Source organism: Centropristis striata, chromosome 6 (genome assembly GCF_030273125.1).
Source record: "Centropristis striata isolate RG_2023a ecotype Rhode Island chromosome 6, C.striata_1.0, whole genome shotgun sequence".
Classification (NCBI taxonomy): Eukaryota; Metazoa; Chordata; class Actinopteri; order Perciformes; family Serranidae; genus Centropristis; species Centropristis striata.
Window position 1 is genome coordinate 128,960 of NC_081522.1, and position 19,371 is coordinate 148,330.

At 36.5% G+C, this 19,371-nt stretch overlaps 1 protein-coding gene across 1 annotated transcript in view; it reads left to right on the plus strand.

The window, feature by feature from the left end:
- Positions 1–9,807: 9,807 nt before the first annotated feature.
- kiaa1549la (KIAA1549-like a) overlaps positions 9,808–19,371 on the plus strand; it is a 152,584-nt gene continuing 143,020 nt past the window's right edge. The window contains exon 1 of the mRNA XM_059334464.1: positions 9,808–10,211. Within this exon, the coding sequence (XP_059190447.1) occupies positions 10,004–10,211 (208 nt within the window). The 5' untranslated portion in view covers positions 9,808–10,003. The remainder of the gene's footprint in view (positions 10,212–19,371) is intronic.

The window sequence follows — 19,371 nt, forward strand, 5'->3', positions numbered from 1 at the left end:
CAAAAGTCGAGACAACACTGTTTTGTTTTGTTTTTTCATTATTTGAAATGTATGCAAGCCACTGAGAGAAGTTCTCCAAGCCTCCTAACCCTAACGCTAACGCTAACGCTAACTGTGAGGGACCGAGTCAGTCAGCAATGAGGACAACAGGTCAAAAAAGGGTTTTTATTTACTCAAAGTATAAAGCAACAACATTTTCAAACAAAGTAATAAAGAATTGGGCCCATAAAAGAGGTCAAACTAACAAAACTGTATAACGGTCAACTGAACAAACTAACAGAAGACAAACAGACCTGATGACTAAACACAAGAGGGAACTTATATAGTGATCAGCCCATAATAAACACAAGAGGGAACTTATATAGTGATCAGCCCATAATAAACACAAGAGGGAACTTATATAGTGGGTGATCAGCCCATAATAAACACAAGAGGGAACTGATATAGTGGGTGATCAGCCCATAATAAACACAAGAGGGAACTGATATAGTGATCAGCCCATAATAAACACTAGAGGGAACTTATATAGTGGGTGATCAGCCCATAATAAACACTAGAGGGAACTAATATAGTGGGTGATCAGCCCATAATAAACACTAGAGGGAACTAATATAGTGGGTGATCAGCCCATAATAAACACTAGAGGGAACTAATATAGTGGGTGATCAGCCCATAATAAACACTAGAGGGAACTAATATAGTGGGTGATCAGCCCATAATAAACACTAGAGGGAACTGATATAGTGATCAGCCCATAATAAACACAAGAGGGAACTGATATAGTGATCAGCCCATAATAAACACAAGAGGGAACTAATATAGTGGGTGATCAGCCCATAATAAACACAAGAGGGAACTTATATAGTGGGTGATCAGCCCATAATAAACACAAGAGGGAACTGATATAGTGGGTGATCAGCCCATAATAAACACTAGAGGGAACTTATATAGTGGGTGATCAGCTCATAATAAACACTAGAGGGAACTGATATAGTGATCAGCCCATAATAAACACAAGAGGGAACTTATATAGTGGGTGATCAGCTCATAATAAACACTAGAGGGAACTGATATAGTGATCAGCCCATAATAAACACAAGAGGGAACTTATATAGTGATCAGCCCATAATAAACACAAGAGGGAACTGATATAGTGATCAGCCCATAATAAACACAAGAGGGAACTTATATAGTGATCAGCCCATAATAAACACTAGAGGGAACTTATATAGTGGGTGATCAGCCCATAATAAACACAAGAGGGAACTGATATAGTGATCAGCCCATAATAAACACAAGAGGGAACTTATATAGTGATCAGCCCATAATAAACACTAGAGGGAACTGATATAGTGATCAGCCCATAATAAACACTAGAGGGAACTTATATAGTGGGTGATCAGCCCATAATAAACACAAGAGGGAACTGATATAGTGATCAGCCCATAATAAACACTAGAGGGAACTAATATAGTGGGTGATCAGCCCATAATAAACACTAGAGGGAACTTATATAGTGATCAGCCCATAATAAACACTAGAGGGAACTTATATAGTGGGTGATCAGCTCATAATAAACACAAGAGGGAACTTATATAGTGGGTGATCAGCCCATAATAAACACAAGAGGGAACTGATATAGTGATCAGCCCATAATAAACACTAGAGGGAACTTATATAGTGGGTGATCAGCTCATAATAAACACTAGAGGGAACTGATATAGTGATCAGCTCATAATAAACACAAGAGGGAACTGATATAGTGATCAGCTCATAATAAACACAAGAGGGAACTGATATAGTGGGTGATCAGCTCATAATAAACACAAGAGGGAACTTATATAGTGGGTGATCAGCCCATAATAAACACAAGAGGGAACTGATATAGTGATCAGCCCATAATAAACACTAGAGGGAACTAATATAGTGGGTGATCAGCCCATAATAAACACTAGAGGGAACTTATATAGTGGGTGATCAGCTCATAATAAACACAAGAGGGAACTTATATAGTGGGTGATCAGCCCATAATAAACACAAGAGGGAACTGATATAGTGATCAGCCCATAATAAACACTAGAGGGAACTTATATAGTGGGTGATCAGCTCATAATAAACACAAGAGGGAACTTATATAGTGATCAGCCCATAATAAACACAAGAGGGAACTTATATAGTGGGTGATCAGCCCATAATAAACACAAGAGGGAACTGATATAGTGGGTGATCAGCTCATAATAAACACAAGAGGGAACTTATATAGTGGGTGATCAGCTCATAATAAACACAAGAGGGAACTTATATAGTGGGTGATCAGCTCATAATAAACACAAGAGGGAACTTATATAGTGGGTGATCAGCCCATAATAAACACAAGAGGGAACTGATATAGTGATCAGCCCATAATAAACACAAGAGGGAACTTATATAGTGGGTGATCAGCCCATAATAAACACTAGAGGGAACTTATATAGTGGGTGATCAGCTCATAATAAACACAAGAGGGAACTTATATAGTGGGTGATCAGCCCATAATAAACACAAGAGGGAACTGATATAGTGATCAGCCCATAATAAACACAAGAGGGAACTGATATAGTGATCAGCCCATAATAAACACAAGAGGGAACTTATATAGTGGGTGATCAGCCCATAATAAACACTAGAGGGAACTTATATAGTGATCAGCCCATAATAAACACTAGAGGGAACTTATATAGTGGGTGATCAGCCCATAATAAACACTAGAGGGAACTTATATAGTGATCAGCCCATAATAAACACTAGAGGGAACTTATATAGTGGGTGATCAGCCCATAATAAACACTAGAGGGAACTTATATAGTGGGTGATCAGCCCATAATAAACACTAGAGGGAACTTATATAGTGATCAGCCCATAATAAACACTAGAGGGAACTGATATAGTGGGTGATCAGCCCATAATAAACACTAGAGGGAACTTATATAGTGATCAGCCCATAATAAACACAAGAGTAACCATTCTACTAACCAAACAAAATTAATAATTGCGCGCCTCAAATAGAAAACTAATGAACTGTTAAAATAAAGTGTGTTGTATGAAACAAAAAATCTGTGTGATTTATTTGAATAGTAAGTTAGTATGTTAAACAAATGTAGACCAATTAGTTAACTGAATGTATAATGTGTATGAACCAAAATACAACAAAACTTAACTATAAACTAATGTGTGAGTGCTGAGGGTTACCGACATTTATGGCTGTGGCCATCACACTAACACTAACTAAAGTCCTCCTAACCCTCCCTCTGTGCAGGTTTAGCCCAGTGGTGGTAAACGGATCTGGACCTTATAAATCTCTTTTCTAGTCTCTTTGTGACCACTCAAAGCTCTTTACTCTACAGACTGACTCATTCACCCTTTCACACATTCATCCTGGTGGCAGAGGCCCCTAAACGCTGCCACCTGCCACCAGCAGGAATTCATTCTCACACTGATGAACGCAGCATCAGGAGCATTCTGGGGTTCAGTATCTTGCTCAAGGATACTTGGACATGTAGCTGCCATGGTCGGGGATCGAACCACCAACCCTCCGATCCGTGAGTGACCACTCTACCAACTGAGCCACAGCCTGGTGGAAGATAACTAGGTACATTTACTCAAGTTCTGTACTTAAGTACATTTTTGAGCTACTTGTACTTTGCTTAAGTATTTCCATTTTACGTTTTACTTCTACTGCGCTACATTTTGTGGCAAATATTCTACTTTTTACTACACTTTTACTTTCTACACTTTTTTTACCACACTATCTGATAGCTTTAGTTACTTTTTAGGTCGAGATTTGACATAAAATATATGATCAATTAAAAGTTTTTTTTATTAAATCTTATAACAGTATATTAAGTAATTAAATGAGCCCTGTCTTTACAAAATGAAAATGCTGCTTACGTAAAAGCATCAATACAAATAAGCTATATAATAATAATAATAATAATAATAACTTTATTTATTTTATATAGCACCTTTTAAAAACAGCAGTTTACAAAGTGCTTCAACAGAGTTAATCACCAGAATGATCCCATGAGGCTGAAAACTATTCTTACATTAAAAGAAAAACAATAAGAGACAATAACAAGATATTCTCAGATACACAGAAAATAAAAGGTGTTTAAAAAAGAAGTAAAAAGTGAAGAAGTAAATCAGAGTGGTGAGATAGAAAGCAGTTACATAACAGCAAGTCTATAAAAGTTTGTTTTAAGAAGTGATTTATAAGAATTTACTGACTCAGCTAATATATTTAGAATATAGAAAACAGTCTGAGTTCATTCCAATAACAAGTACTTTTACTTTTGATACTTTGAGTACATTTTTGATACTGATACTTTTGTACTTTTACTTTATATGTCCATTGTATGTAACTTTATATTTCTACTCCACTACATTTTGAGGCAAATATTGTTCTTTTTACTGGACTAGATTTAACTGACAGCTTTAGTTTAGTAACAGGTTGAGATTTAACATGAAAAAACATAAAACATTTAAAGTAATTATACATCTTTATTCATTAAACCACATAAAAGTATAAGTAGTTCAAATAACCCCTACCTGGACAACAGTAAATTAAAGCTTACATACATGCATCAAGCATTAAAATCATGCAATAATAATATTGTATGATTTTAATTTTGAACAATCTGAGTAGGTCCATTCTGCAGAGTGAATACTTTTACTTTTGATACTTTAACCCTTAATAGGACACTCATAGAAATACTTGCAAATTCCAAATTTCAACCCTAGAGAATATTGGAGGATATTACATACAGCCAGAATGTGTAAAAAAAAACATACGGAAATAATGTTTTGAGAAAAAAGTTAACGAGATTAAAGTGGCAAATTCGCGAGAAAAAATGCGCAGATTTATGAGATTTAAAGTGGTGAATCTGGGAGAAAAAAGTTGCTTTTTTCCCATTTTTTTTCCCTCGTAAATCTGCTACTTTTTTCGCGCAGATTTGCCACTTTAATCTAGTAAATTTGCAACCTTTTTCTGGAAATATTACCTGAAGTTACCAAATATAGTTATTTGCCTGATAAAGGGTTAATTAATGCTGATACTTTTGCACCTTTACTTCAGGTTTGACTGCAGGACTTTTACTAGTGGAGTCATTTCACAGTGTGTATTAGTACTTTTACTGCAGTAAAGATCTTCTTCCACCACTCGTTTCGGCTCATGCTTTCTGTTTAGACATGTAGCCTAGGGCCTGAGGGGAGTTTCAGCAGGAAAAATACTGATTTCCCTGTTTCTCTTCCCAGTAAACTGGTCTCAGTGGGACTCAGTGGGACCAGGTGTAGTGCTGAGTGTATGTCCCCGGTGTGTCTGTGTCCCGGTACCGGCAGCAGGACTCCGGAGCCCCACCAGGGGCCGCCCGGCCCCCGCTGGACTCAGATCCTTCTGGTCCTTTAATGGTGCAGCGGCTCCATGGAGCCTGTCGGTCCGCTAGAGAGGAGGACAGGTTCAGGTTCAGGTTCAGGTGTCTCGTCTCTAATGTTCCTCTGGTTCTTTATTAGTGGAACCGTTCCACCAGACTGTTTATTATCATGGTTCCTGTCAGTCCTCCATCATCACTCAGAACCCGCAGCCTGTTTCTGTTTCTACCGCTGGAGCGTCAAGCTGCTGGAACTAGACCGGAAGTCAGCTTTACACATGAAAATGTTTATTTAATAATGTTTTTATTTGTTTTGTTTTACTTGCCACAGAATACAGTAACTGAAACATGTTTTAGACCATTGTTTTCTTCACTTTCTTGTTCATTTTAATGCTTACATGTACAACTAAAGCTACATCAGAGTTTCATTTAAGAGCTGATATCTATATATGTATATAATAATAATAATAATAATAATAATTCATTTTATTTAATAGGGCGCCTTTCAAGGCACTCAAGGTCGCCTTACAACATGGAAAAAACAAAAAACAAGCAGAACATCATACATATCATACATACATATCATATATATATATATATATATATATATATATATATATATATGGTATATATGGTTTTCTGTCTAATAACCAAAATCATTATTGAGAAAAACATGGAAAATGGCTATATATCAGCTCTTAAATTAAACTCTGATGAGAAATGACAAATGTATCTTTTTATTAAAATGAACAAGAAAGCAAAGAGAAAACAAGGGTGGTCTAATATTTTTTTCCTTGATTGTAGTTAATTCACTTCACAATTCACAAAAAAGTATTTTCACTGAGTGAAATGTATAGAAAATATGCTGTGAATGTGAAATAGATGCTAACTAGGAATTACAGTAAAACTGTCAATTTGCCAAAGAAATAGACCATAAAATTGTATATTTCCGTAAACACACTGAATGACCATAAATCATGGAACGGTAAAACTTTAATTAATTTTTACTGTATTAAAATGTTGAAAACACAGTTTTACTGTAATAAAATGAAAAACATTTTGCTAAAATTAATGAATGAAGAAATGTCACAAGCACTATAAGGATCATTCAGTCTGAATTACAGATTTTGCTGATGTCGACATTTGACTACAGTAAACACTCTTCACCATACACCAAAAGCATACCATAATATATATAGTTATATATAGTTATATATGTAATATATTCTCACTGTATTTTTCACAGTGAACTATCGGCAAACACAGCTTCTGGTATTTTTCTGTATATTATACAGATTATTTTTTTACAGTGTAAGGTTTGGTCAGCTCTTCTCAACAGCTCATGTGGGTTATTTCTCCTCCAAACACAGTGTCCATTGTGTTTTAAAGAGGTTTTATCTAGTAAACAAACATCACTGAGTACATGGTGCTGCAGCCTTTATTTACCTTTTTAGCTCAAGACGCAGAACCAACTGAACCTGATTTAAACAAGAGGAGCCGTTGGGTTTTAGAAGCTGATTTTGAGTTTAGCGCTAGTTTAATATGATGATGTGGAGTAGTTATATTATATTAGCTCAGCTTATAGAGCCTCAAACACATCAAACATCTGAGTAGAACCAACAAATAACCAAAGAGCTTGTTGGGTCATTATTACCTCCACTGGTGGAAAAAGTATTCAGAAGTAAAAGTACTAATACACACTGTGAAATTACTCCACTACAAGTAAAAGTTTTGCATTCAAAACTTACTGAAGTAAAGTACAAATGTATCAACAGCATCAACAGTACTTAAAGTATCAAAAGTAAAAGTACTCATTATGCAGAATGGACCCACATAATATATTCTAAATATATTATAATATAATAATATATAACAATAATATATTCTACATATATTATGGGATTATTTGTATTGATGCATTTATGTAAGCGGTGTTTTTGTAAATTTGTAATTTTTTTATTTTGCTCATTTTAACTCCTTAATGTACTAAAGTACAAAAGGTAGTGCAGTAAAAGGTATAATATTTCCCTTTAAAATGTAGTGGAGTAGAAGTATAAAGTTACATATAATATAAATACTCAAGTAAAGTACAAGTACCTCAAAATTGTACTTAAGTCCAGTACTTGAGTAAATGTACTTAATTAGATTTCACCTCTGTATGGAAACATTGGATCTTTGATGCTTCCTGCTGGTTCTTTGTCTTCATGCAGCTTCTTAATGTTTCTGATTTTTCTTCTCTTTTTGTTGAGACCCTGCCTGGAAACTCCTACATCTTTAAACTCCCCCAGCTTCTAACAGCTTTATTTTAAGAAATGTGTAGTCTTCAAACCAGATAATCCTGATGACATCATCATGATGCTCTGAAATCTGCCCAGAGACACAGAACACAAGACATTAACAGCCGTAACTGTTTTTATAGGCTGAATACAGACTGTATAAAGGCTGAATACAGACTGTATAAAGGCTGAATACAGACTGTATAAAGGCTGAATACATAGACTGTATAAAGGCTGAATACAGACTGTATAAAGGCTGAATACAGACTGTATAAAGGCTGAATACAGACTGTATAAAGGCTGAATACATAGACTGTATAAAGGCTGAATACATAGACTGTATAAAGGCTGAATACAGACTGTATAAAGGCTGAATACAGACTGTATAAAGGCTGAATACAGACTGTATAAAGGCTGAATACAGACTGTATAAAGGCTGAATACAGACTGTATAAAGGCTGAATACAGACTGTATAAAGGCTGAATACAGACTGTATAAAGGCTGAATACATAGACTATAAAGGCTGAATACAGACTGTATAAAGGCTGAATACAGACTGTATAAAGGCTGAATACAGACTGTATAAAGGCTGAATACAGACTGTATAAAGGCTGAATACATAGACTGTATAAAGGCTGAATACAGACTGTATAAAGGCTGAATACAGACTGTATAAAGGCTGAATACAGACTGTATAAAGGCTGAATACAGACTGTATAAAGGCTGAATACAGACTGTATAAAGGCTGAATACAGACTGTATAAAGGCTGAATACAGACTGTATAAAGGCTGAATACAGACTGTATAAAGGCTGAATACAGACTGTATAAAGGCTGAATACAGACTGTATAAAGGCTGAATACATAGACTGTATAAAGGCTGAATACAGACTGTATAAAGGCTGAATACAGACTGTATAAAGGCTGAATACAGACTGTATAAAGGCTGAATACAGACTGTATAAAGGCTGAATACAGACTGTATAAAGGCTGAATACAGACTGTATAAAGGCTGAATACAGACTGTATAAAGGCTGAATAGAATGATTCCTATAGGGGAAGTCTGGTGAATATTCTGAAGACGACCTTCAGTGTTATTTTTACAACTTTTTATGGATCTCTGCTATATTTCTATCAAGACAATATGTTAGACATGAAGACATTTTGGATTTGTTGATGACTTGTTCATGTACAATGAAACAGCAGCTGATGTTTGAAATATTCCTTGAAGAACAAATGTTTGTTTTTAGTGGTTAAATCCATAAATCAGGTCAGTCATTAATGAATTAATCACTGATATAACCTTAATATAATAGTGAATGACTCAGGCTGGGCTGTCATGGCTGACATGGACCCATCCAGCATCAGCGTCTCAATTAGGCAACAAAAATGTAAAAAAAATAAAAACCTGTAATATGACACGGTGGCATCTCCTGATTTTTTTCACCCGATATCATAACAACATGCTATCCACTATTAGCTATATTTTTTGTTGAATGTATTAAGAGAACACTCTCTCCCTTAAAAAACCCATAAAAAAGTACATTTTCAATAAATAGCCATTTTGCTGTCACATTTTAGCTACTTTTTTTTCAAAATCAACATGACACATATACTATGAAAGTTATGGGACCAGTATTTTTATTTTATTATTATTGTTATTATTATTATTATTATTATCATTATTATTATTATTATTATCATCATCATCATCATCATCATCATCATCATCATCAACTACTACTATACTTACTATTAGTACAATTATTATTTATTTATTTATTTATTATTTTGATTTTTTGTTCTACCAATCCAGATATCTCGGACCAATTAATATGTTTTTAATGTAAAGGACAGTTGTAGCACCAATTCAATAACACGTTTGTTAATTTGCTAATAATTAGAAAGCAAAAACTTATTTCTCTCGTCTTACCTGATGCTAATTATAAGTGTTATATTATAAGTGTTATATTATGAGTGTTATATTATTTGTGTTATTGTCACGTGAGCAGCCCCGTGAACACTCCACGCCACATGCATGTCCGCACCAATGGACCGCTTTTATTTTGAAGCCAGCAGACGCTGTTTCCGGTCTGTCCTGTGTGCATTCGTGCAGCTTGCAGCAGGATGGAGAGCGCGCTGCGGTCGCAGTAGGACACCAGCCTCCACAGCAGAACCAGCAGAGACTGAAGACCAGAAGACCAGAAGCTCCCGGACTCTGAGCTCCAGCAGCTGATGGGGAGCGGAGACCTGCTGGGCCGCAGCGGGGGCGCCTTCACCGGACACCAGCGCTCCGTGTTCCCCCTGCAGGATTAACTCTTCACCATGGCTCCAAAACACGCGCTCCTCTCCGGCGGCGGCCCCGGGGCTGGAGGAGACCCCCCCCGCGGGTCCTGGACCCGGGACCCGGGGATGGTGGCCGTGTGTCCGCGGACCGGGAGGAGGACGCGGCGGGCCGGGCTGCCGGCCCGGTGGTCGGTGACCGTCGGTACCGTGATGGTGCTGATGCTGCAGAGCTGCCTGGCTGCTGACGGTAAGATGATGCTGTTATGGTCCTTTATTACTCATTATAACCAGACACACAGACCCTAAACACCACATGACTCACAGGGTTAGTGGTGCCGATGGTTCTGACCCATTCCACTCTCCAATAGTCATATTATTATTATTATTATATATATTTATTAGGCTGTGCAGGAAGATAATATGAGGAAACATCATCACTGGTGTATGGAGGAGAAAACACAAAGCAACAGCTGTTGTATAAGATGGTCCTGGTGATGCGTCTGGACCGGTTCTCTGGAGGACGCACTCTCTATAGATCCATGTTGTATTTAAATATAGATGTATTTAAATATAGATCCATGTAGTATTTAAATAATAATAGTGATAGGGGCTCAGAGAGACAGGCCTGGACCGTGTCACGTCCCCGGAGCGCAGCAGGACCGCAGCGCTGCGCCGCGCGGCCGCGGAGCTCTCCGCTCTCCAACGCTTCTTTCATTAAGGAGAAACTTTTTATTCATTCATGGAGCGTTGAGCCTCGAGGTCATCAGCCTCCAACATGCAGCATCCATAGGGGACGCTTCATATCCGGCTCGGATTAATTAATAATTAGTGATGTGTTCGAGTCTTCATGGAAACAGCAGCAGAGACGTTTCATATTCAGTCATGTTGCTGATCACGGCTCCTAAAGAGGACAATATGCCTCATTTATTATAATATGAACAATAACATCAGCTTTTTATTATCTAAGTGTTTGATTCCCTCAGAGGTTTTATTATAGGAATGTATTTCATGTTTTTTTGTTTTTTTAATCGGAGCTTTGTGTTGCATAAACCTCCCTGCGTCACTCTGTCATCTGCATTTAATGTTCAGTTGTTACACTCTGAAGGAGGATTTTACTCTAATTATCTTTATTTTTGACACATTCTTGAAAACAAATGAACATGAAAGAGAATGTAATGAAATAAATATACACCTATAGTGATAAAACATATTTTACACCAAGCAGACATCCACATAACTGAGACATAAATAAATCAGGTCATCGCGTAAATATATTCCTCCAGATCAGGAAAAAGTCATCAAATTGTTCTTATTTTACTCCTAATACATGTAGTAGTATAGTTTATATATAGCTTATATATATTTTGAGATCCTTATTTTGAAAAAAATGTCATACTATATAGTATGTGGAAAACAAAGTCAGAATATGATCATTCTGTTTGTCCAAAAATGCCTAAAAATGATTTAAAATAGCTTGTTGATCATAGTAATAATATAATACGTCCAAAAATATTATAGAATAAAAAAGTAACAGCTGAGTGTGATCGGACACTGACAGAACTCAGAAGATTGTTGGTTCCAACTTTGTGATAATGATGAATTTTAAGATCTAACACCACATCAATTCAACCCAATATCAATAAAAACACTTTGTTTTTCCAGTTGTATTATAATATACCATGTAGTTTAAATATTCCGTGCTGGAGTTTTGGCCTCCAGTGAACCAACTCACTCTGAATGTGGATGGAATTTAAATGTTGGTGCTCTGAAGATGACATTTCAGAAGTTAAATGTCAAAAGTCTCGTCTCTTTCCAGGAATAATGAGCCAGTTTTACTCGGACATTTCATTTAGTCTGAGACATGCTGCTGGGGAATATTACAATCTATTTATTGGATCAATTATATATTATATATTGATCCAATAAAACCAAAACAACACAAACACATAACATTCCTAAACTCACTATGTTAAAAAATAATGAGTATGTGCCTGATTCTCATCTTTTCTCATCTGTTATTGGTTCTTAGTTACACCTTTACTCTACGTTTCAGAAAATTGGGTGAATAGTTTTTCAGTAATCTTACTGACAGATAAACCAAAAAGGTGGCGGTTCATTAATAAAACAGAGCTCAACACACACACACCAGAGGGGAAAAGACATCAAATCTTTCTTTATCCATTTTTAAATACACTAATAAACATGAGGCCAATATCACATTTCATACACAGTGAATGTGATTTATGTTTCATTTGCTACTGATTCAGTTTATCCCAAATAAAATGAACTCTTGTGCAATGAAGTGATAAGTCTCCATTAAATTGTTCCACTGTTACATTTAGCTTAAATGGGCGATATTTAAAAAGCCCACAGTAGCTCTGATTAACTATTAGCTATTATATATTATTATTATTATTATTAAGAAGATTGTTCTTTTATTCAGAGAAAATATTTGCTTACTGGACAACAAATAATAACTTCTTAGATTCCACCGATGTTTCCAGGATACTTTCTAGAATAACTCACTGGCTCTTTATCAGCTGCTGAGGTGTACCTAATAAAGTGGCGCTGTGCTCTTCTGCAGATGTTGGTTGTAACCAGAGTTGTTTGAGTTTCTGTTGAACAGGTCGTTCTCCTCTGACCTCTGACCTCTGACCTCTGAGGCATCAAGGCTCTCTGGATGTTTTCTCTTCTTTGGACCGTTCTCTGTAAAGACTAGAGAGTTTTAGTTCAGCAGTTTGTGACCAACAACCATGCCACGTTCTTAAACCACCTCTCCTCCACATTATAAAGCTGCTTTAAAGCTTCACCAGGCCTACATGTGATTGAGTTGCTGCCCTGTGATTGGCTGATTAGATATTTGTGTTAACAACAGGTGGACTACAGATCTGATCTGAGGTCAGCCAGGTAACTCCAGCTGGTTTTCACTATTACAGCGCTGGTTTTCTTTGCTTGGTCACCATGGCAACTGATGCTGAGAAGATAACCTGGGGCCACAAAGCATTCTGTAGAAAAAAAAGCTTCTTAAGTGCCACTTTTTCCTTAACTTTGCTCTTAAGACAACATTTAAGAAGATTTGGTATTCATGAAGAAATTCTTATCTTTTCTTTAGTTTTCTCTTAACTTTCTTCTTAATTTTTTCCAAAGAGAGAAATTGAGAAGAAATGAGATTCTTGAAAACAAAGTTCTTAGATTTATTCTCATATTTCTTCAACTTTAAGAGAAGCCCTCAGCAGTCTGAGAACAGCTGAAGATCAGTCCTGATGTGTATTTATTTGAACAGATTTGTATGACATTCATTTGATTTCTTTAATATTTAGTTTAGACAATGTGTTAATAAACTGTTCATTGAAGTTGGTCAGGGTAGTTTTTGTGTGAATGTATCACATAAAGCTTATTCTGGCAGTTGACATATAATGTAAATGTCTTTCAGTCTGTGTGACTGTAGCTTTATTCCTAGATTACACTACAATGTTCTCTTAGTAAATCACAGAGGCAGTTGTTGTGTTTGATACGACTTAATTAATTAATCACTCGGAATCATCTGAAGTTAAAAATCTAAGAAATTCCTAAGTGAGAACTAAGAAGTTTCTAAGACAGACGACAATTCTTAAGGAAAAAAAATGTGAATAGCATTTAAGAACATTCTGAGGAACATCTTATTTTTTTCTTAAGTTTTATATATTTGGGACACTGAATTTCAGGTCTTCATTAAATGTAAGCTATAATCATTATAATTAGAAGAAATTAAATAAATGAAGACATGAAATGTTTCATTCTGTGTGTGAATGGATCTATATAATGTGTTATTTCCACTTTTTAAATTGAGTTACTGACATAAATAAACTATTCTATGATGTTCTAATTTATTGAGATGCACCTGTACCTGCCTGACTGTGATTGGCTGATTAGATATTTCATTAACAAGCAGTTGAACAGGAGTCCTCATGTCGGAGCTGATGAGCCAATTTGGCCAAAATTTGAGAATAAAAGCCAAACAAATGGTCCTTTTTTTGTTTTCCATGAACATCACAGGTCCCTTTAACCTGTTAGCTGCTGTTTTATATCAGATCATCATTTAAGTGATTGAACCTGCTCACTGAGAGCCAGAGAGTCAGGAGGAGACTAATACCTGCACAACCTTTCTGATTAACTCTCAGACTGGAGAATAATGAAATAGTGGCTCCTTGTACCAGGGTTCAGTTTGGGCTAATGAAGAAATATGATAAGCAGAAATATTAAAAGCCTTGTTAGTTTGAGGATGAAGCAGCCATGAAGCATATGGAGAAGATTGCCAAATTATTTGGAAAAAAACTCTTTATGTGTCCAGCCTTCCAAGAGAAATCTAAGCAAACAGCCCACTCACACACACACACACACACACACACACACACACACTCTCACACACACACACACACACACACACACACACACACACACACACACACACTCACACACACATATCCTCTTTATATCAGGCTGCTGAGCTTCTTAACCCTATAAAGCCTGAACCGTGAAATAATTGCCAGAAAATTATATATTTTTAAAACTTGAGTATTTATTGAACCTGCTGACAAAAATAAATAAATAAATTTGCATTTATGAATTCTAATTTGTATCATATTTGATACATCAGGTCCTTTTGTGCAATTTGTTGCTCACAGTTTGTTTTTCTTGAACTAACAAAAACATAAAACCGAACATTTTTATCCTATTAAGACTTTCCTTTTAACATTTAATTCAAATATGCAAGAAAAAAATGATTTATCTGCTGATATGAAGTTTTCACCCAGCAATGAACCTGTATCATTTTTGCTACATCTGGTTTTTTTGTGCAATTTGTTGCTCAGTTTGTTTGTTTTTAATCTCCAACACATGTATACATCAGGTTTTTCAGGAAAAAAATATATCAGACTGATGATGGAGAGGTCTCAACAACATGTGTATCAAATGTGATACACTTGGCTTTATAGGGTTAACAGCCAGTTTCTCTTTCTGCAGCATGCTGCAGGAGCTGCAGGAGCTGTGACTCTCACCTGGTGACTGAACCATTCAGCTGCTGCAGGACACAAACCTGCACATCGTATTCTTGTATTCTCCTCCATTTATAACTAAAGAGGATGTTTTGGAGGCTGATGCCCAGCTGGTATGTGTGTGTTTGTACAATGTATGTGTGTGTGTGTGTGTGTGTGTGTGTGTGTGTGTGTGTGTGTGTGTGTAGGTGTTTTCTTTACTAGGTCTACAGAGATTTTCATGCTCAGTCAATAGCTGAGATCTATTGGTCCGTGTTGCCATGGGAACAGATCTGCAGCTAGTACTTTTCTGGGTGTGTGAGTGTGTGTGTGTGTGTGAGTGTGTGTGAGTGTGTGTGTGTGTGTGTGTGTGTGTGAGTGTGTGTGTGTCAGTCAGGGATTGAAATAACATGTGAGTAAGTGGCAGGTTGAGTCTGTAGCCTAATAATCAGCGTCAGATGACACCAGCAGAGATAAAACACTGAACATCCGGCTGCAGCTCATATCTGACTCACACACACACACACACACACACACACACACACACACACACACACACACATGCTGCTGTTGTTGTCATAGAATTAAACGTAATTTGTGTACGTGACCCTTTTCTCACCTTTTTCTATACTCGACATCTTTTACAAGCACGATATCTTTTCCTTCAGTAATTGAGAAGCTCCAGAGGCATCAGGGGGCTCTGGGGAATAAAAGCAGATTAAAAGATTGGGCCGCAGCCAGGAACTCATTTGTTAGAAATTATCAAGAGCAAGTGGCAAGATGGTAGATTGTCTTTTCTTTTCATGTCTTTCCTCCCATAAATCTGTTTTAACAAACAGGAATAAGAAGAGAGACTCCTCAGGATGAGGTTGGGACGCTGTGTGAGACATAAACAGTTTTTATCTACAAACAGAAGTTATCAGCACATTTACAGTCAATACTTTATGCTGTTTTCAATAGAATGTGTGTCACAAAAGATTTGAAATTTATTGCATTTTGGTTTATTTTTACATTTTTTGACTTTTTGGGATTGGGCTTGTAATAGTTTATTATGGTTGCCAAAGACAGGTGGTGGAAGAATTATTCCATAAAAGTACTAATGCCAACCTGTGAAAATACTCCACTGTATGAACTATTAAGGTGTTTACTGCCCTACAAACCTAACTGCACTAACTACATTTATGGTCTAAATTGAGTTTTAACTATAAATGAACTCCTTGATGTCTGTTTCATCTTGTGACAAAGTTTTAGATTTCAGTTTTGCTTTATTTCAGAGAAATAATGACATAAAAAACACAAAATCCAACTCAAAACCAAGCAGCACACAGCTGTGATCATAGATTCAGACCCACGCAGTGCAGTCTCTTAAATCTTTATCTCTTATTTTATTTAATTTATTCTAATTATAATGATTATCCCTTACATTTAATGAAGAATTCAGTGTCTCAAAAAATATATATATTACTATATACCAATTTTAAAAAGTATGTTTAACATGTAAATGTTGGTCATCTATATGAATTAATACTTGGTTGAAGCTGTTTGACTTGAACTACTGGAAATAAACTTTTCCATCATATTCTAATGTGTTGAGATGATCCTGTACATTTACTCAAGTACTGTACTAAAGTACAATTTTGAGGTCCTTGTACTTAACTTGAATATTATCATTTTGGATTAATTTTTGCTTCTACTTCACTACATTTTTAGGCAAATATTGAACTTTTTACTCCACTACATTTAGCTGCCAGCTTTAGTTACTTTACAGGTCGAGATTTAACATAAAATATATGATCAATTCAAAACATTTTTAAAAAATTAAATCAATTAACATTATATTAAGTTATTGTATTAGCCCTATCTTTACAAAAATAAAACCCTGCATGCATAAAAGCATCAATAAAAATAATTTAATAATATATTTAGAATATATAAAACAGTCTGAGTGGGGCCATTATATATAATGAATATTTTTACTTTTGATACTTTAAGTACATTTTGATGCTGATACTTTTGCATTTAAAATTCGTAATTTCACATGTTGTATTAGTTTTATTGCAGTGAGGGATCTGAATACTTCTATATGGCTTCTATTGTTGACCTGCTATCTCCCCCTAAACAACCCAATCCTTAATAAAATGCAGAATGATAAGGGTTAAATGATGCCTCACTTCTTAACTGTGATGATAGTTGGACTGACGGCATGTTTACATATTAAATATATTATATATATTATATATATGTCAGAGGAGGAACCAGTGTGATAACCTGGACAGGACAGGGAGGTATTGAATGTCTGGCCACAGAGTCACTAATAAATCTCTGTTGATCGTTCTTTATCTGCTGTCATCGTTTAAAGTGATCGATGAGCTGATTAGCAGCAGTACTGGAGCTCCTCTCTGTCTCCTGTTGGCTCACCATCACAGCTCTCAGAGAGGAAACAAACTGATTAAAAGTTTCTGTCATCAGGAAAAAGTCAGAAGCAAAGCAGTGTTGTTACCTACTGATAGACCAGAGAAAGAAAGAGAGAGAGAAAGGAAGAAAGCTGGTCATGAGTCAGATCTGGATGCTTTAGAATGATTTAGAATGATTTCTGTGATTTTGGGTCAGAGGATCGCTCAGCCTTTAGCTGCTGCTGAACAGTCTCACAGGAACCTGATGAAAGCCAACATGCAGAGATTCTACACAGTTAAAGCTGATTTGGAAACAACATTGTGTCACAGTGACTCATACCAAATCCTGGGTTGCACTGGATTATCAAAAGGATAAAATCTATAAATATTTATCTTTGCACAGCTTTACTAAATGTGAAAGGAGAAAGCTTCACCGTGTATTCTCCCCCGTATGCCAGTTTTCAGTGCTTGACTCATAATTGTGGTGGATTCTGCAGGTTGACGTGTATTTAGCAGCGAGCTGGAGTTTAGTGCAGCAGGCTGCCAGATGTGATGGAGACTGTGATGCAGGCTGACAGATGAGAAGCTCGCTGTGCTGCAACCTGCTTTATTTATTTGGTGTCAGCTACTCGTTCATAAGGATTCTGGCTCACACTCCATGGCTCTGCTCATCGGTTCAGAAAGCAGACACGCTGAACGCTCCGCTGGCCTCTTCAGCTCTAAAGGAAATAACATTTACAAGATTCAATCCAAAAGATTCCCCAAGACACATTTCACTTCTGCTGCATTGATTCTGCTGTCAAAGCATGTCTCTCAAGATGAATTATGAAGGTTATGGCACCAAACATTGAGGGATGTTTACCCATGATCAGAGTAAACAATGATATGCAGTGGTTGGATATAACGAAGTACTTTTACTCAAGTACTTAAGTACTATTCTGTGGTCCTTGTACTTGAGGATTTCCATATTTATAACTTTATACTTCTACTTCACTACATTTAGAGAGTTGAGGGAGTTGATTTAGTGCCAACTGGAAAGACCAAAGTCAACTTTTATAATGTGGTCTTTCCATTTATTTATATGCATTGTTGACAAAGTCATCTTTTGAAATATGCTCGGGTCATTAATGTGTGCAGGTCTGAGTCATCTTGCACTAGATTGCATTAGTTCGTTGAGCCACAGGTCGTAGATGCTTCAAGTCCTCATCCATGATGATGGTATTACAGCAGGTGATGATTGGTCAGCAACAATGTGTATAGTCTGTAATGTCTGTTGGGCAAATTACAACATTTTATATCTCTATAATGGGCTAATCTGTTCCAGTAACCATGGTAACAGAGCCAGCAAAGTTTAGTCCATTTTAACCAAACTCTGGTGTGGTTAAATCCATGTTACGGTTTGTTTGGTTGCTTGTGAACGCTCCAATCGTAGACTGGTTCAAACCAGACCAACCGGTCCAGAGAGGGTCTCGGCCCGTCTCCAGACAGATCCAGTTAGATTCCACTGTGAACGTCATCTGACCAGAATCAACCAGTAATCCAACCCAGTTAAAGGAAATGAACCAAAATGCAAAGGATTGTGGGTGACCTACACGGTGAGATGTACACAGAGAGAAGACTAAAGATGAAACTCAGTCCTTCAGTTTCACTCTGTAGGCTAACACTGAGCTAACGCTAATTTGTCATTGCAGAATTACCAACATGTTGCTCAGAATGACAGATCACAGTGGCAGGAGTGTGATTATTCAGGTGTCTGATCATAGTCTGAAATAATAATATCATAATAATATACCAACCCATTGTTGGTGACTGAGCCTCACCAGGAGCTCCTTCTGAGCGTTTCTCTCCAGATCAGTTTGGTGGGAACACCAGAGCAGATTATGGCATAATGGTGTGGTATAATTATAATTATGGCTGCTATAATTAAAGCTCTGTTCCATGTTGCTTTGTTTAATTCCCGTGTTTACATTCTTCACCAACTTCTCAACCAATAAGAAATAAT